The sequence below is a fragment of the Sorex araneus genome, chromosome 2 (genome assembly GCF_027595985.1).
Source record: "Sorex araneus isolate mSorAra2 chromosome 2, mSorAra2.pri, whole genome shotgun sequence".
NCBI lineage: Eukaryota > Metazoa > Chordata > Mammalia > Eulipotyphla > Soricidae > Sorex > Sorex araneus.
Genome location: NC_073303.1, coordinates 261454548 through 261473700, shown reverse-complemented (window position 1 = coordinate 261473700; position 19153 = coordinate 261454548). Strand labels below are relative to the sequence as shown.

The 19153-nt window shown below is 65.0% G+C and overlaps 1 protein-coding gene across 1 annotated transcript in view; it reads right to left on the bottom strand.

The window, feature by feature from the left end:
- Positions 1-4951: 4951 nt before the first annotated feature.
- Positions 4952-19153, bottom strand: part of ERGIC1 (endoplasmic reticulum-golgi intermediate compartment 1) — a 38888-nt gene continuing 24686 nt past the window's right edge. The window contains exons 5-10 of the mRNA XM_055127059.1: positions 18498-18622; positions 15540-15644; positions 14954-15014; positions 12933-13033; positions 11714-11836; positions 4952-6422 (exon numbers count right to left, since the gene is read on the bottom strand). Coding sequence (XP_054983034.1) covers positions 6315-6422; positions 11714-11836; positions 12933-13033; positions 14954-15014; positions 15540-15644; positions 18498-18622 — 623 coding nt within the window. The 3' untranslated portion in view covers positions 4952-6314. The remainder of the gene's footprint in view (positions 6423-11713; positions 11837-12932; positions 13034-14953; positions 15015-15539; positions 15645-18497; positions 18623-19153) is intronic.

Sequence of the window (19153 nt, the reverse complement as noted above, 5' to 3'; positions counted from 1 at the left end):
TTCATTCCGTTTATTTCTACAGAGCGCTTAGTTTGTGCCAGACGCCACAGAGAGGGTACGTGGGAGCACACGGAAATTGAGAGTGGGGGTTTCCCTGCCAGGCCATGCGTGTACTAGGACTCTCATGCTTAACCAGGGCACCGCTGAGCTTGGTTCCTGGACTGGCGGGGTCGGTTAGGGTTCACCCCAGATTCTCTGCAGTCAGTGGTGGAGACCCCTGGTTTGGATTCTTTGATTTGGGGGCCACACCTAGCAGTGTTGGGGAGCCCACACAATCCCGGGGGGTTGGGCCCCGGCCTTCCGCATGCAAAGCATGCACCTCAGTCCTTTGAGCCATCCCCCGCCCACGCCCTGGTCCTCACCTTCAGGAGGATGTTCAGATCCAGGCTGCCAGGCGACGGAGGAACCACAGCAAAGTTCCCACCTTCAGGTCGGGACAGAAAGGCCATCTGCGGGGCTGGAGTGATAGCACAGCGGGGAGGGCGTTTGCCTTGCACGCGGCTGACCCGGGTTCGATTCCCAGCATCCCATATGGTCCCCTGAGCAGTGCCATCGGTAATTCCTGAGTGCAGAGCCAGGAGTGACCCCTGTGCATTGCCAGGTGTGACCCAAAAAGCAAAAAAAAAAAAAAAAAAAAAAAGGCCATCTGCGTGTGCCTCCAGGTTCCGAGTATAAAGAAGGGGAGCATGCTCACTTTTTTAAAGAAGGGGGGCAGCTGGGGAGATAGCTTCACGGGCTGGAGCACATCCAGACTCAAGGCCCAGGTTCAACAAGGGAAGATCTTCAGAGTCTCACCGCACAGACACAGTCATGGGAGAAGCCCGAGGTGCTAACAAAGGCAGTGGCCGTCACTGGGCAAACTATGCGGGCATCAAAGTAAGAAGTCTACCCCTTCCGACGTACGCTATCAGTCACGTCTCGGAGCTGGCACAAAGCCGGGCACTTCCCCTGGGCAGAGTGGGAGCAGACGCTGCCAGACCAAGCACACAGTAGAAGTCCAAGGGTCCTAAAAACGGCCTTCCCAGCCCCATCCATCAGACGCAGGCCCGCCATGCCTCGTCATCCGTGAACTCTCGACGCTCCCGCTCACTCGCCCGCTCCTTGAAGCCGTCACTCGCTCAGGACACAGATGTTCACCTGCTCCTTCAATCTCACACTCATCCTCTGGCTTTGCAGTCTCCCTTCCGGAGCGTGCCTCATGTTACTGGGCTTCACGGATACCTCGGGGATCACCGCGCGGTGCTCAGAGACTGCCCTGGAGACCATCCCAATGGGGAGCAGGGGTTATTCCTGGCGGGGGGATTACTTGCAGTGGGAGTCAGAGAACCTCAGGGACCAAACTTAGGGCCTCACGATGCAAGTCCCGTCCCACCGAGCCACCTTCCCAGGCCCAGATACGGTGTTTTGATTTTTTTAAAAAATGTTATTATGGGGTTTGGAGGCCACCCCCAGCAGTGCTCAGGGCTTCTTACTGACTCTGTGCAGGGCAAGCCCCCTGCTTACTGTACTATCTCTCTGGCCATGCCAGGGAGTGTCTTTATGGCACTGAGGCAGAGGAAGATGTGGTGAGGAAGGACTCTGCCTGGGGTTGCGGGTCTGAGCCTTCCCGGTTCTGTGGCTTTGGATAAGCAGTTAAGTCCCTCGGCTACTCACTCTCCTCATCAGAGAAATGGGTATAAAGAGCATCGCCCTCATAGAGGGAGCTCAGGTGCCGCACGCCCTCGGCACAATGCCTGGCCCTAAGCGAGTGCTTAGCGGGCGGCAGAGACAATTCTTATCCAGTGAATGACTGAGGAACGGCCCCTCTGAGGCAGCTGGCGCTCACAGGCAGTGTGCTATCCACACAGCAAACATTCCCTGTGGAGTCCGCCAACAGTGCTCCTGTCTGCCCCTTTCCAGGTGAGAATACAAGTTTCAGCGACAGACGCGTGGTGACACGGGAGCCACCGTCAGGGGCCTGATATGCTTCCCAGGGCCATTAACGAGCAAAGGGGCCTCTGAAGTAAGGAAAAGGCACAACAAAACCATCGCAGGGAGACTGGGTGGGGGCAAACTCCTAAGGCTGAGCACCCCAAGGCGCCCTGTGGCAGAAACCAGTGTAACGTTACCTCAATGAAGTTGGGGTTTTTTTTTTGGGAGGGGTCACACAGTGACTCCTGGCTCCGCACTCAGGGATAGTCACTTCCGGTGGGGCTTGGGAGACCACAGAGGGTGCCAGGGATTGAAACCAGGCCCACAGGCCAAGCGTCCTACCTGCTGGACCACTGCTCAGGAACCTAGTTTGGGTGGGTGGGTGGGTTTGGGGACCACGTCCAGCGATGCTCAGAACTTACTCCTGGTTCTGCACTCAGGAATCACTCCTCGCTGTGATCCGTGGACCACAGGGGATGCCACGAATCAAACCCAATATTCCTGGGGCTAGAGCGACAGCACAGCGTGTAGGATGCTTGCCTTGTATGCGGCCAACCTGGGTTCGATTTGCAGCATCCCATATGGTCCTCTGAGCACCGCCAGGGGTAATTCCTGAGTGCAGAGCTAAGAGTAACCACTGTGCATTGCCAGGTGTGACCCCCAAAAGCAAAATAAATTAATTAAAAATAAGTAAAATAAAAATTAAAAAAAACAGGGGCTGGAGTGATAGCACAGCAGGTAGGGCGTTTGCCTTGCACGCGGTCAACCCGGGTTTGAATCCCAGCATCCCATATGGTCCCCTGAGCACCGCCAGGGGTAATTCCTGAGTGCATGAGCCAGGAATGACCCCTGTGCATTGCTGGGTGTGACCCAAAAAGCAAAAAAAAAAAAATTTAAAAAAAACAAACCCAATATTCCTCCTATTTTTGGACGAGGAGTGTCAAGTTTTCCTTATGACACAACTAGGATGGTCTTGGGACCCAAGGTGGAACCTCCATCCAGTTCTCCTCAGTCAGGCTCTGAATTCCAACATCCCCACCTGCCATCTGCGTTACTAAATCCCAGCTATCCCATGCCTCAGGGGGGTCACGCCCACCAGGAGATTAAGACACGCCAGTCACCAAGAGTGCCGGACTTGGCTGGCACGTGGAGAATGCCCAGGCACTACGGCAAGAGTTAAGAAGAAGCTATTTTGTGTTGATCAGAATGAAGTGCATGAGCTCATCACAACCAAAAGGACATCGGACAACTGCAGTGTGGGGGGGGGGCACGGGGTCCTCAGCCCCACCCACAACCTGGGCCAGGCAGCTTTCTTCTGGGAAAGCCGAGAACTGGAGTCAGGAGAATTCAGGGGCTGGATAGAACAGTGAGGTGGGCGCCTTCCTTCCACGTGTCCTTGGCACCCCGTATGGTCCCCTCTGGTGCTGCAGACATCACCCATTGGTGCCTGAGAAATGGCTCGGTACAAGCGTTGCTCGTGGGAACCCACTTAGGTGAGTTCCCAGCTCCACAGGGTCCCAAAGCACCACCAGGTCTGAACCCCGAAACCAACAAAACCATAAAAATGGCACCTAAGTACCTTCAACATTTGGTATCCATTTACCATCCATTGGAGTGGGGGGACTCGCCTGGCAGTGCCTGGTCGCTAGTTCTGGCTGTTCTCAGGAGCGACCCCTAGTGGTGCATGGTGGGAAAGCAAGACAAGCAAGCCCCTTCATCCCAATTATGCTGTTTGGCATCAAGTTACTTAAATACCGTCCCCACATCTTTGAATCATGTAGCACGGGTGCCTAGGCCAGAGCAACAGTACAGTGGAAGGGTGTCTGTCTCGCATCGGCCAACCCGGGCCTGATCCCGGCACTACATGTGTTTGCCCAAGTCTGCAGGTGTGCCCTGCCACCACCACCACAGCCCGTGTTTCTTTAACCAGGGGCAAGAACGAAGGCACGTCCCATGGGAAGGAGAGACAGTCTTCAGAGGAGGGGCCGAGAACTCACCTGGTGTCTCTAGATGCTTCCATCTGTCAATCGGATCTTCGGGTCAGCTGAACCACACAATGCAGCTAATGTCAAACCAGAGGGTAGAGGGGAGGCACTGGACGGCTCCAAGGGTTGGTGCCCACGTCACCGTCAATCCCTGGGCTGCGTGGCCCCCAAAGCACTACCAAGGTGGTCCTGACGACGCCCAGCCCTGCATCACCACAGCCAGGCCCAGTGCCACGGGAGTAACCCTCCCAATCAAACCAGCTCCAAACGCGCAACTGGGGGGCTGGAGAGGCAGTTCGACCCCCACCGGCCATGGCGGGCACTGTCTCCCGGGCACCAACAGGGCTGCGGACACACATAAATGACCCGGAGTCACACACTCCCCTGGCCACTCGCTGTGTCACAGGAGCTCAAGTGCCACATGCTAGAGTGACGCCATGCGGGCGAGTGCCCGTCCCAGGGATGCCACCTCGTGTGCCCACGAAGCCCGAACTCGCCAGCAGAGGAATCAAGCACTGCCAAGCGCCTTCCACCTCTGGAGGCTCCTACGGTCTCTCCGGGCAGGCCCATGGCGAACAAGAAACTGCCTGGAGGTCACCCCGCACCCATTTCCCTGAGTGGGGCTCGAGTGTCTGCACCAGCGACAGCTCCACGGGGGAGTGGGGGAGCGGAGAGGTCGAGGCACAGCGGAGATGATGCCCGTCTTGCATGCAGAGAGCCTGGGTTCCATCTCCGGAACCACAAAAGGGTCCCCTGAGCCCCGTCAGGAGTGGTCCCTGAGCACTGAGCCAGGAGGAAGCCCCGAGCATGACTGTGTGCGGGGGGGGGGGGGGGGGGGCCACCCCCCAAAAAAGCATTTTGGTTACTGTTCCCCTTTCCACCCTTAGAGAACACTTGGAGATCGAGAACTGGGCCTGAGGCCTCTCAGCCAGCACGAGGCCCATCTGGAAACTTCCCAGAAGTCTCCCCAATCTTTTTCTGTGTCCCCCAATTTCTCTCCTCCAGGCTGTAATCCCAGCCACGGCGTTCGGGAGAAAGAAGAGAGGACCACAGCATTTCTGAAAATCAGCCTTTTAATCTATTTGAACCCAAACGAGTAAGGGAAAGAACAAAGACCATTTTTCCCACCCTTGAGAGCTTGTGTTGGGATGGTGGGGTTGGGGGGGGCGGGGACCCTCTGACACAGGAAACTGATCCCCTATGGCCTCAGAAGTTTAAAAAAAAAAGCATCCAAGTGGAATTTGAAGTCCTGGGCACGTGCCCCACACGCCCCGCCCCACCCTGCCCACCATTCCAGGCGCACAGACTCACACCCCAGGACGGGGCGACAGAACCAACCTCCCCAAAGCCCCGAAAATAACCAGACGCAGTTGACGGTCATGTCATCGGCCCACTCAGGTGCAGGGGAGCGTCTGTGCTGGAATGCAGGGCCACCACGGCGCAGGGCAGGGGCCTCGCTGCCCGGGCCAAAAGCCCCTCCCGGGAGACGCAGCCCCGAGTTACAGAAGTATGCCAGCAATTCGGCCTGCCCGGCGCTCCGGGTGGGCGGGGGCGGGGGGATTGCTCACATTCCCTGGGTGGGGCTCACACTGAGCACTCTGCAAGGGGCGCGCCGGGGGGGGGCAGGCATGGAGAGGGACGGCCCCACCTGGGCACTCGCAGGTGCTCGGGGAAAGTGGGCACCGCTGGTGGCAGGGCAGGGCGGGCCAGCTCTGCCTCCCCAGGGCCCTTCGGTGGCGCTCTGGACAGGCCGGAGGAGGGCAGAGAAGGGGCTCCTGGCCCAGGACGAGTGCATGCGTCACGTCCAGCTCTCCCTGGAGGGCCCCACCGGCCCCTCCACCAAAGCTGCTGGGGGCTGAGGCACATTGGTGGGAGGGGGCTGGGGACCCAGAGAGAAAAGGTCAAGTGAGAAAGAGGGGTGCCCCTCAACCTGCCCGGCGACCAGAGGGCAGATGGAGTCTCCCCCACTGCTGCCCAACACCCTGGGCACCTGCTTCCGGGAGGGCCGGAGCGGGAAGGGCGGGGGGGGGGGGGGGCCGGGGCGGCACGGGCAGCCCGGCAAGTACCGTGTGGTCGAAGGTGCCGGCGAAGTACCTTGGGGACCCTGGCCCAGAGCGGAAAAGCCTGGTCAGTAGGTCAGGGGGGTGGCCAGGACCGGGGAGACCAGGGGGTTCATGTGTCCAAATTGGGGGGGCGGGGGGGCTGCACGATTGTCAAAGCTGGGCCGGGAGCTGGTCCACGTGGATTCTGGGCTGGTCCTCCGAGAGGGAAGGGGTGAGGACAACCGTGCTCCGAGGGTGGTCCCAGCCCCCGCTGCCTGTCCCAGGAGGCGCCCCTGGCCCCCGGGGAGCGGGGCGGCAGAACGGCGGGCCCCGTGACCGGCTGGACGGAGCGAGGGGACGGGAGGCAGCCCGGGGCTCAGTGCATCTTGCCCAGCTGGATCTTCTTCCAGGCCTCGGAGGCCGTGAAGATGCAGGAGTCCAGGATGCCGGCCACTGTGAAGGTCCCGCCGATGATAGCACAGATCTGGGGGCGACAGGGGGCAGCGGTCAGCCGGCCCCCGGCCACCGTGGGCAGGACCCGCTGCCCTCTCCATGGGCGCTGCGGCCCGGGCGGGGACAGAGACCCATCCCACGGGGACGGGGCCCAGGCCCGGGCTGGCACCTGGAGTGTGCGGCCAGAGACCCGAGGGGACACTGATGCGGGGTCTGGAGAGGCCGCAGAGGACAAGGAAGCAGGCCCCGGGGCAGGGCAGGGTCCAGACAGATGAGAGCAGCACAGGAGCCCCATGAGAGCACAGTGGGGGGGCACTAGGGTCCAGCTCGGGCCTCCCCCAGGCCCGGGGTTCCGCTGAGCAGCCTCTGGGCCCTTCACGGCCAGAGACCCCAGGACCACCTCAGGCCACACGGACACCTGCGACCGGGCACTTGCTGGACAGGTGGGCGGGGTCATCACCTGCACACAGCCTCGGGGGGCAGGCCGGCGTGCCTCTCTGACGGCAGTGTGCCGGGCAGAAGTGCCCCCCCGCCCTCCCCCCGCGCCCATAGGCTGCCCCAGCCTCACCTCCCTGTCAACAGCCGCCAGGACGGCGCCCAGCCCGCGGCCCCCAGGGACTCTCCTACTCGGGAGCCCGGAAACGGGGCACAGAGAGGAGGGGGCATCTGCTCCCAGCACAGGCAGCCAAGAAGGGGGGGACAGGTTTCCCCCCACTCTGCCCGCCCCACCTAACTGCACACAGCAGCCCTGCTCTCAGCAGGCGACAGGACCCCACGCCACGTGTCTGCAAACTTCCCTGGCCTGCACATGACTGCCTGGTGTCTGAGGGGTGGGAGAGAGGGTTCTAGAAGGTTCCAGAAGGTTCTAGAGGGAGACTGTTGGGGCTGCCCCAGGAGGGCCATAAAAAGACAGGGATGAATCTTGAGGCTCCTGCATGCAATGGGTGAGCGCTCTCTCTCTGTCTCTCTCTCTGTCTCTGTCTCGCTCTCTCTCTCTCTCTCTCCCCCCCCAGCCCCTATGAGGGATTTTTCTCCCCTGTGAGGGGTTTTTAAAGGGATTTGCCCTCCCCCCAGCACCTACTGAGGTGCGGGGGTGCTGTTCGCGAGAGCACTGGGATACCCCCCAGGGGACCCTGAGGCCATTCTGAAGTCCCCCCACGGCCCCCAGGCCTGGGAATGAGCCGGGAGCCAGAGGGCTGGCGAGGGGGGGCGCGAGGGGCACCCGTGGGTGGTTCCAAGACGCATTTCCAGGCCATGAGCTCAGCAGGGCTGGGGCCGGCGGAGACAGAGCAGGTCTGTCTGGCCAGGGCGAGGGAGCAGCTGCCTTCCAGGAATAACAGCCCCGAAACCGGAGCCCCCCGGGGAGAGGGGGGCTGGGGGACGCGGTGGGCGCAGTCAGGAAGTGCTCGCAGCCGCTCAGGCCCGCCAGCCTAGAGCATGACGCAGGAGGCACTTCTCAAGGAAGATGACGGCAGGAGCCGGTTTATTTCGGTCGAGTGGGTCAGCTGATGGGGATTTTATACCGCAAAGTGCTCTGAGGGCCTGGATCAGAGGCCGGGAAAATGTGACTTAAGTGCAAGGGGCAAATTCAGACACACACACACACACACACACACACACACACACACACACACTCTCAATCTCTCTCCCTCTCCCCCCCACCCTCACCAAAGCGGCACTCGGAGCACTCGTGTGTGAGTCACGCACACCTGGTGCCACTCTGAAGCTCCTTTCAGGGGCGTGGCACTGAGGGAATGTGAGGAGGGAGATGGACGGGGTCCTGGGAGCTGCCGCTGAGCAGGTCCCCCAGTGGGGGGCTCCTGATACCCCCCAGCTGAACGCCCCTCTGCCTCCACAGTGGCCCTGCCACGCGCGGTGGGGGTGGGAGTTGTCAAAGCAGCCAAGTCCAGCAGCCTGCCCCGGGGGCTGTGAGTGCCGGGTCCCTGGGGAGGCCCTGAGGACCACCCACCACGCCAGCTCCCAGCCCCAAGTCACAGTGCGGGACACGGAGGACACGGAGGCACACGGGCAGACAAGCGGTCTGCGAACTCAGGAGGGCATGGCCGCGTCCGGGCCCCTGGGCTGTGGCATCCGGAGACGAGCCTGCACAGGGCCAGGCGAGGGGGGGGGTCAGCAGCTCCCCCAGACCTGGCCGGGGCCAGAGCAGGGCTGGCACACAGCCACCCGGGCTCAATCTGACACCCACAGGGCCCTGAGAGATTGCTCAGCGTCCTGAGCACCGCGGGGACAGACACCTCCTCACAGAAGGGGGAGACAGTGCTCGGCGTCTTGGCTCACGCAGGTGCCGGGCCAGGGGCCCACAGGGGTCTTCCGCGATGGGTTTCCCATGCGGAGACGAGCGGGGGGTTGTGGTGTTTGGGGTCTGCTCCCGGCTCTGTGCTCAGACCCCAAACCAGGGTCATCACCTGCCAGGCAAGCGCCTCCACCCTAGACCCTGGTGAAGGATGACCTGGGCGGGACACCTGGACCCCTCCTGGACACAGCGCCGCCCGCCCCGCACCCACCCTGCCCTGCAGGGGAGGGGTCACACTCAAGCCCCTCCTTGGGCTGAGGCTGAGCAGGGGGGTCGTGGGCCTGGAGGAATCCTTCCGGGGGATGAACGCTCCGAGCCTCAGTTTCTCTGCCTGGAGGATGGCCGCCCCCCCCACAGCCCGAGGCCCCAGATGACCCTCCGCGCCGCCTGGCCGTACAGAAGCATCCCCGGCTCGCCTCTCCTGTGTAGTCGGCGCGGCCTGGAAAGCTCCTGGGACGGGCCCGTCTGCAGAGAGGAGTAACGACCCGCGGCGGCGGCAGACAGGCTGGAGCCAGGGATGAGAACACCCGACTGACCGGCTGCCAGCGCTGCCGCACGCACAAAGGCCCCTTCTCCGGTGCGGGAGCGCGGGGGGGGGACGCCCTAGAAAAGCTGGGGTACGGGGGTCGCCACCAGGTGGAGCCAGACCATCTGCACCCCCTGCCTCACTCCCGCCCCTCGCCTGCTCTTCTGGCAACTGCAGCCCCGATACCCACCAGGCCCGGCCCGGCCCACAGGTGGGGACACGAGCTGCCCCGAGCGGGAGAGGGTGACAGCCGGCGCCAAGGCCTGGGCTAACGTGCGTGTGTGCACGTGTCCCCGTGCACACGGGCCCCCTCGCATCCCGGCGTCCTGGCCCGGGGCAGTTTCCCGGCCCCCGTGCGGCTGCGTGGTTTGGGGCTGGCAAGCGCCTGCCAGGTCCCACCAGGCGTGATCCCTGGGCACGGCGCCCGAGTCCCTGAGCACTGCGGGGTGAGCCCCCAACACCAGCCGAGCCACCAAAGTCATGACCCGGAACGGGTGCTCAGGCCCAGCCTTGGCCCCCCCGGGAGCTCCTCGGGCCTGGGCTGGCTGTGGGAGACACGCAGGCCCCTCGGCCCATCAGAGCCAGGCCCCTGACCTCTACCCTCCGGGGCCGACAGCCGTGACCAGGGGCCCACGGGGGGGGGGGGGCAGTGTGGGGGGCTGCCACGGCCCCCGCTGTCCGGCGGGTACAGTCACTCCCCCAGCTGCTGCCCTGGGGGCGAGCAGGTGGCAGGTCCTTGTGGGGTGTCCACACCACCTGTCTAAGGAAGGCCTGGGGTGCTTCTGCGAGAGCCCGAGAGCCCCCCCCCGCCTCGCCCACGCCCACAGCTGCCCCAGGCCCATGCCCGGCCCGCGCCCCCGAGGAGCTATGTGCAGGCGGGACGCCGGGGCTGGCACACAAGTGCTGCAGTGAGAAAGAGGGGCCGTGGCAGGTGTGCCCTGCGGGACGTGTGCGCGCAGGAGTGCCCGGACCACCCACCTCTGCCCCTGCAACCCCCCAGGGGCCCCTGAGGCTCACCATGACGCCATCTGCCAGGGACAGCTGGTGGCTCGGCGGGGGGGGGGGTGGGCAGTTGCTGTGGTGCTGGGGTCTCCAGTAAACATATGACACGTCCCCACCGTGAGGCCCAGCCAGGGTGGGGGGACGGAGGGGACACAAAGGCTGGGCCTGCCCTGGACACGTGGCCGCGTCCACAGCCTTCGCCTGGACCCTTCCCTTCCTCACGTTCTAGAGGACGACCCTCAGAGCCTTCCGCCTGCCTGGCCCCAGAGGAGCCTCCTGGGCGGGCCGCTGGGCTGGATGCTCCCCCCAGCCCCCACGGAAGCTGCCGGCAAACCTTCGTCAACACAGAGTCGGCGTTTCCCCTCCCGGCGGCCGCCAGGGGCCGCCCCTCTCAGGGTCCTGGGGTGTCCCCGGAGCCACAGGAAAGGGGACGAGGTGCCCGGGCGCCCACTGGCTCAGGGACCGTCTCCCGAGTACGCAGCGGCCCGGGAGCCCCCCACAGCCCCGCAGCACCCCCGGGAGAGGGCAGCGCCAAGTCCCGCCCTCACTGCTCGGGGGCTGCTCTCAGGGGTGCCGGGGGGGAGCGGGACCCCAGCCCTGGCTGGCCAGGTTCAGCACCCCTCTGCCGGCCACCCCTCGCACGGCGCTTCTCGTGACCTGCGCCCCTGCACACACCTGTCCCGGAGACGCTGTCCGGGCCCCTGCTGGGCACTGGCCCTTGGTGACAGGAAAAGACGACAGAACCTTCTATCTGCCCTTCGTAGGGGCCCAGAGGGAGGCGCTGTGGGCCCCTCGGGGCTTGCTCGGGGCACTGTGCAGGGGCGGGGAAGCAGAGCTGTGCCCGCCCTCAGCAACCATCAAGCAACCTGGCCCCAAGCTCTGCTTTTCTGGTTTTGTTTTGGGGCCACATTTGGCGGTGCTCGGGGCTGAGTCCTGGCGCTGCCCCACCCGCTATAGTGTCTCTCTGGACCCGCCCCCCACCCAAGACCTTCCCAGACTCTGAGCAGGAGAGAGAACGCACGGGAGGTGCTGGGCGTGGGAGAAAACTGCCCTCACTGGGGTGCTGCCCCACACGGCCACGGACAGGGGCCAGAGGGAGGAGGGAGGGCAGGAAGGACAGAAAGGCGACACGCCCCAGCAGGGTGGCCGGGGTGGGACACAAGGGAGAGGGGGCCCAGGGTCAGGCACTCGCCCGGCACTTGGCACGCCGGGTTCCATTCCCGGAGCACGCAGGTCCCCAAAGATACCAGGCGCCCTCCACCAGCGCCAGGAAAAGCCCAAGGGTGGCAGGTGTGGCCCAGCCCCGCCCCCAAAACCAACCCCCCACTAACAAAACCCGGGCCAGAGTCACGGCATGGCAGGGCGGGCGCTGGCCCTGCCCGCACGAGATGCAGCACGCCACAGGGTCCCCCGAGCACTGCCAGGAGGAGTCCTTGAGAGGCCCGGGGGAGCCCCCGGCCCGCGGCCCGCCCCCGCTCACCGTGGTGATGAACCGGTACAGGGGCTGCCGTCTCTCCGTGTACTTGACCGTGATGGGGCTGAGGTCGTAGCGGAACCAGATGGCCGGGATGATGCGGCCCGTGTGGCTGTAGGCGACGTACTCCTGGAGCAGAGGGGCGGCTGGGCGGGCGGGCGGGCGCAGGGAGGGGCCCACAGCCAGACCCCACCAGCCCGCCCTGGCCTCCCAGATGGGTGGGGGACAGGTGAGGGCACATGGGGGCACACCCAGCAGTGCTCGGGGCTCCCTCCCGGCTCTGCACTCAGGGATCACCCCCAGTGGGCTGGGGGCCGACCTGAACCTGCCCCTCCCGGGGGACAGCCCCCTGCCGTGCACTAGCGCAGGCCCCTCTCTCCTCTCACTCTTGCGCCTGCCGGGGGCCATAGGAGCTCAGGGATCAGACCCCGGAAACCAGGGGCAGAGCAAGGGTCTCGTCTGCTGGACGAGCTCCCTGGTCCTCGTTCTTTTCTTCATGTTCACTGTTGGGGTTTGGGGCTTGCTCCTGGCTCTGTGCTCAGAGTCGTTGCTGGCAGGGCCCTGTGAGCCACATGGGATGTCCGGGATCTAGCCCGGGTCAGCCACGCGCAAGGCCAGCGCCCTTCCCGCTGAACTACGGCTCTGGCCCCTATTATTCCGTTCAATGGGGGCAAGGTTGGGGTCACACCCCCCGTGCCCACATGATCGGGGGACCCTCTGGGGTCTGCGGGTCCAGCCTGGGCTGGCCACGGGCAAGGCAGGCCCCCTACCCGATGTCCTCTCTCAGCCCACACGCTTTACGCTTTTGGCTGCCAGGAAACTGACCACCTTGCACGCTGTCGACCTGGGTCTGAGCCCCAGCACCCCAGGGGGTCCCCGAAGTCCTGACAGGAGTGATCCCAGAGAACCACCAGGTGTGGCCCGAAGGCCAGAGTCTAGGAGCAGAGCTGTGAAAGGACGTGTGTGCGTGTGCATGTACGTGCACGTGTACATGCATGTGAATGTGTGTTCGCACGTGTATGTATGTGTGTGGCCGTGCCAGTGATTGAGGGGAGATGCCTCGAAGCCCTGACCCTGACAACACCGGGACTGTGCTGAGGGCAGGGCTGGCTAGAACCGTCCCAACTCCCCCCGCCCCAAGCACCCCCAAGCTCCCAGAGAAGCTCCCGGATGCCTGCAGTGCCCAAGCTCGGCCAGCAGAGGGCGCGCCCGCGGCAGGCGGTACCTTGTTGGCCACGGTGTACTGGTAGGAGAAGCGCTGGCGGCCGCTCATGTCCTCGTACACGGTGGGCACGATCTTCAGGATGTAGTCGTGCGAGGCGAGCGCTGTGGGGAGAGCACAGCATGCTGAGGCAGCCCCCAGCAGCTCTCACCTCCATCCTTCCCCACCCTCCTCCTTGCTCCCTGGAACCCCCGCTAGCCGGAGACCCCCCCACCGTCCCACCTGCAGGGGCCTCGCGTGCCCGCACCAGCTTTGACAGAAGGTTCTACAAGCAACCGTAGCTGTCAGCCCTCCACCGCAGTGGGGTGCTAGAGCCCCGCGGCCTGGGAGTTACTGCTCGAGAACAGTACAAACGAACAGTAAAAACAGGACAAACGGGGACACACACACACACACACACACACACACACAGACTCTGGCACAGGAGTGAAGACCAACACACACACACACACGCACACATACACACACACACTCTCTCTCTCTGCCACAGGACTACACACACATACTCTCTGTCTTTGGCACAGGCATGAAGACCAACACACACTCTCTCATTATCTCTCTCTCTCCTTTGTGGCACAAGAGTGAAGACCAACACACACATACACACACACTCTCTCTCTCTCCAGCATAGGAGTGACCAACACACACACACACACACACACACACACACTCTCTCTCTCTTTCTCTGGCATAGGAGTGACCAACACACACACACACACACACTCACTCTCTCTCTTTCTCCTTCTCTCTCTCTCTGGCATAGGAGTGACACACACACACACACACACACACACACACACACGAGAGAAGACAAGAGTTTTCCGGAAAGACACCCAAGGGCCCCAGGGAGGGCAGGACTGGCCAGCGTGCAGTGCGGGAGCGAAGCAGGCTCAGCTTGACCCCCCGGGAGCCAGGGGCAGCGGGGAAGGTGCGGCCTTGCACGCTGCCGACCTGGGTCTGATCCCTGCACCCCAGGGGTCCCCTGAGTCCTGACAGGAGTAAACCCAGAGAACCACGAGGTGTGGCTCAAGGCCAGAGAGCAGCTCTCCACCCGCCTGGTCTCTGAGGGGGCCCACGGCCTGCTCCCGCCACCCCCACACGCTGGCAGGCGTTACTCATCCCTGTGTCCCTGAACCCCTCTCGGGGCCTGGTACCAGGCGGACGGGCGAAGGCTGATGCACGAAGGAGCGGGCCAGGAGTGATGGGTCTGAGGCAGGAATGACGGGACTGGTGACTCAGTTTCCAGTAGGCAGGGAGACCAGAAGACCCCCAGAGGCCGGAGGGCCCCCACCCACACCCCCGAGAGCTCGGTGCACCTCCCCGGGGGCTCGGGGAGCAGAGAGCAGCCCGGACACCCAGCGCTGGGGGTTGGAACCCTGGTGCCCCCTGGCAGGGCCAGTTCCTCGTCCTAAGAGGGTAGGCAGGGGCCTGGGGGACAGGCCGCCGCCCCCACCCCTTCCTGAGCGGTGAGCCCAGCTCTGCTGAAAACCTGGGGCAGGCCCATGGCCACAGGACTAAACGAGGCCCCTCCCAGCACCCCACTGGCCCCGGGGCCACGTGAAGTGCTGGAGTCTCCCGGGTTGGTCTGGACTGGGGAGCCCCAAGGCACCGTGGGACGCCTGCTACCCCAGGTCCTTTGCTCATGCAGCCTTAAGTCTGGCGGCCTCGGAGAGTGGGCATGGATGCAGAGCGGCTTTTTATTTTTATTTGGGGATGGGTGGGGGGTAAATTCAGGCTGGTGGAGGCGGCTGTGGGGGAGAGGGAGGCAGAGGCTCAAGCGGGCAGTCCTGGCTGACCCTGCGCACTCGCGAGAACTCACACGTGACCTGTCAACTCGGCAGCGGAGGACAAGGCCAGCAGAGTCGCCGGGCGAAGGCCCAGTGCCCACCTTCCCCACCGTCCCGGGGGGCGGGCGCGGGGCATGAAGCCCCAGGCCCTGGACTGTAATCAGGAGCAGGGCAGACACCCGCCGGGCCCCCTGGGGACAGGGCAGAGGGACTCCGGGCGTGGACGGGGCCACGTACGGTTGGAGGCGAGGCGGTCAGCTCCCCCGAGCGCGTTGAAGGCCCCGTGGACACTCTGGACCTGCAAGAGCAAGGCGGGAGGCTGCAGCGGCGGTGCTGGCCTCGAGACTGGCCGGCCGCCCCCACACTGGGAAGCAGGTGCAGGCGGGCGAGGGCACCGCCCCTCGGGGACTCGGGGTCGGCCCACCCGGCGCTCAAGGGCCACCCCGAAGGGCAGCAACAGCGGGTGAGCCAGGCTGGCCCATCCCACAAAGGTACAAGCACGGGGGTCTGTTCGTCCTGAGAAAACCCCCCAAAACCAGGGCGGGGCTGGGCAGACCCTCCAGCCCCAGTTTCGGGGAGCCGGGGGGCAGGCCCCGGGGTCAGGGGTGGAAATGGCCAGAGACAGCCCTGAACACACGTTCCTGACCGGGGCCAGGAGCACTCGCCAGCTGGCCAGGTATGAGGCGAGGGGCTGAGGGGTCCCACACGGCTTCCCTGAGCCAGGCCACGCCGGTGACCCGGGCCCCCCACCCCCCACCCTGCAGGAGGGGAGGGGGCTCTCCCCGGGACCAAGGCCCAGGGCTGGGGCGGAGGAGACGCCCACCTGCAGCGCGTCCCCGAAGGACAGCTTGTGGATGACGTGGGTCATGTCCGGGTTCTGGGGCTGGGCCGTGGCGCTGTGCGTGGACACGTGGAAGTTGCCGGGGACCTGCAGGGACAGAGGCAGGGGACAGGGTCGGCTCGGCCGCCCTGGGGCCACAGAGCGCCCATCCTCGCCCGGGGGGGGGGGCAGACGGCGTGACCCGGGGGCACTGCGGCATGAGGAGGCGCCTGGCCTGGGGCTGGGGCTGCCGACAGCCCCTGGGACCCCCGGCCTGCCCGGGTCCCGGACCCACGGAGGGCTGGGCACTGCCCTTGGGAACTCCGAGTCGACACCTCCCCCTCGCCACATTGAAACATGTCGGGAGGGGCACTGGGCCGCCCCCGGTGGGGCTCAGGGCTCGGCGCTGGTGCAGCTCCAGCAGTGCTCGGGAGGAGGGGGCGCTGCTGGGGACGGGTCAGGCCTCCCACGTGCAGCCTGTGCCCACCCACTAAGCTACCCTACCTTCTGGCCAGCAAGTGTCCTGTGTTTTGCAAGGCGCGGGGGCGAACACCAGATGGGGCTGGGAGACCACACGGGTCCCTGCTGGCGAATCCCAGCCAACGTGCAGTTCAATGCAGTTCAATACCAGGGCCCAAAGAGCGGAGCTGCTGGGGCCGCCCAGGGCAAGCCGGAGGCCCGTGGGGACCTTCCCGGGTCATGGCCGGCAGTGCTGATGCTCGGGGCCCGGGTTCACTTCCTGCAAGGCACTTGCCTCGGCCCTCGCTTCTATCTCTCTGCCCCCCAACTGTGTTTCTGGGGGGGGGCACACACAGCTATGCTCCAGGCTTACTCCTGGGGGGCTGGGGGACCCTAGGGGGCCCAGGGCAAGCGCCCCCCCCCGTCTCTCCGCCCTGAAAGTTTGACCGTTCCCTCTGGAACAGGGCACTGGCCATCCAGAGGCCACCGTGAGGAGAGGCAGAACTCGGTCCCCACAGCTGGCCCTGCCCCCAAGTCCGGCCTCCTGGCTGTGCGGTGACCCGTGGTGAGCCCAGGAGGCCCGAGGAGGCTGAGTCAGGCCCCGCTCCACGCGCAGCCCGGCAGGTGCTGACTCACGCCCGCGGCAGCAGCTGGGCTGCGGGGCCTGCGTCAGTGTCTCCACGGCGCCGCTGGCAGACGCAGGAGCCGGCCGGGACAGGGCGGGGGGGTGCCGGGAGGGGCAGCCCGGGCAGGTGAGCGTCCCTCCCGCCCCCGCCGAGTGTGCGAGATGGGGAAGATACGGGATCAGCCGGCTCCGAACCCCGGCAAGTGCGTCAGCAGGACACGCCGTGGCCGCGGGCTCTGTGAGCACCCACGGAGGCGCCTCCACCCCTGCGGTGTGACCACGGGCCGGGGAGGGGCCGGCACCGGGCTGAGACCCTGCGCTGAGACGCAGACCTCTCACAGGAGTCTGTTTCCTCGGGGCTGTCACCGGGACTGCAGCAACTTCCCGCAGGAAGGGGCCGGGGAGGGGCGGGCGGAGGCCCCAGGGACCCCTGCACCACAGAGCACCGCCTGGCACGGCACCAAATAGAAGCGGGGGAGGCTAGAGGGAGGACAGCGGGGAGGGCGCCTGCCTTGCTCGAGGCTGACCCAGATTCAAACCCCGGGGGCGCATGGGGACCCCTGAGCACTGGGCCAGGAGCAAGCCCTGAGCACAGCCAGGCAAAACCCAAAGAAAATACCAAACCCAAAACAACTGGCCGCAGTTTGAACGCTGAGAAAATGTGCTACGGTGGCACTGAGCGGGGCCCGTGGAGCTGAGCGTTCACGCACGTTACTGCGGCCACTCCCGGCACTGCTCAGGGCTTACTCCCGGCTCTGTGCTCAGGGGGCCCAGTGTCTGTGCTGCTGCCCATAAGCCTGAGGCAAGCGCCTGCGCTCTCTGGCCCCACCAGCGGGCTCACAGGGGGCGGCGGGGGAGGAGTCTGCGGACCCTGGGACAAGGACATCCCCGACTCTGCCCGAGGAAACCCCGCTGCGGCCAGGGGGCGCCAGACACTCGGGGCGGCGGCCCCACTGCCGGGCTGGGACACCCGGAGTCTCAGGGCTGGGCACGCTGGGGGGTTCCCACCTCGGGCAGGGCCGGCCTGGCACTGCTGGTGTCGGCCCTGGTGCTGCTGGCGCCCAGAACACCGCAGAACTCAGACATGCACCTCGGCCCCAGGACGACATTGCCCCCCACGTCCCCAGCCCCACGGGGGCCACCCGTGGGCCAGGGCAAAGGCCTGACTCAGGGCTCCCCCGATCCCAGCACCCCCCACCCCCCAATCTAACGGACCCCAAAGTCTCATGGACCTTACGGCCCGGATCTGACCTCCGCCCGCCAGTGCCCGGGACCCCTGTCCCTGAGCTGTCCCGGGGGTCCTGCTGCCTGTGTGACATTCTCTGAGTGCGTCAACGCAGCAGCCACCAGTGCAGGGGCACCTGGGACAAGAGGAGGGGCTGACCTTGCCTCCCTTCTGCCCCCACAGGCCCAGGGATGGACTGGCCCAGGGACGCCCGCTGCCGTGCTGGGGTTCGGGTTAGGAGACAGCTGACGGCTCCCTGCTTGAGCCCCCAGTGGGGCGGGGAGAGAGTGCGAAGGTCACAGGTCACTCAGCCCGGCACTAAAGGGGGCTCCACGGCCCCTTTCCCTGCGCGGCAACAAACAGTGGAAAGGAAACCTATGCCGCAGGGCAGGCTGGGCGGGGGGCTTGGGGGGGCAGAGGTGGAGGCACTGCGCGGGGACGTCCCAGGTGGAAACAGCCCTATTCTGAACGACGTGGCCAGTCGTGGTGTCGTAATAAAATAATAAAAAGAAAAACTAAACTACAAGTACAAAACTGCCTGTCAGAGGGGGGGTGGGAGCCGGGGGAGGGAGGGGCGTGGGGACACAGGTGGAGGGAGGGGCGCCCGCAGCCCATCGGCGACGCTGCCCTGGGGGACACGGCTCTCGAGTACCTTGTTGATGCTGAACTGGCCCTCGAAGCGGCAGCCGGCCCCGCTGTTGAGCGGGATCTTCATGGAGTTGTCGATGTGGCCCACCTCGTGCCGGCCCATCTCATCCTGGATGTCCAGCCCCACCACTGCGGAGGCCAGGAGTGGTCACGCACGCCCCACGGCACCAGCCCCGCCACCCCACGGATGCACGGACAGATGGACAGACAGACAGATAGGCGGATGGCCTGGGGACAGGGAGGGGGAGGGGAAAAGGAGGGAGGCGAGGAAAGGGGGGAGGCGGAGGGCACAGTGTCCATCCCAGAGGCCCGTGCACGCGGGGGGACTCCGGGTGGGGGCTGTGCGGGGGGACCCAGGGCTCCTGCAGGCCAGGCCCTGAGTCACCTCGCCTTTCACCAGCTGTGTGACCCTGGCCAGGCCGTTAAGCCTCCTGATGCCTCAGTTTCCTTTTCTGTCCAAGGAAGGCAGTCATGGACCCTAGAGAGACGCTTCTCGAAGACCATGAGGCCCAGAGGGGGCTGCACAAGCCCAGGGTCCGGCGGGCACAGAGGCTCACAGCAGGCCTGGGCGCTGAACCGCCAGTGTGCCCGGGTCCTGGCACAGACAGGCCCTGCTGGGCTGGGGAGCGGGGCTCGCCCTGGGGCCTGCGTCTGTGTCTG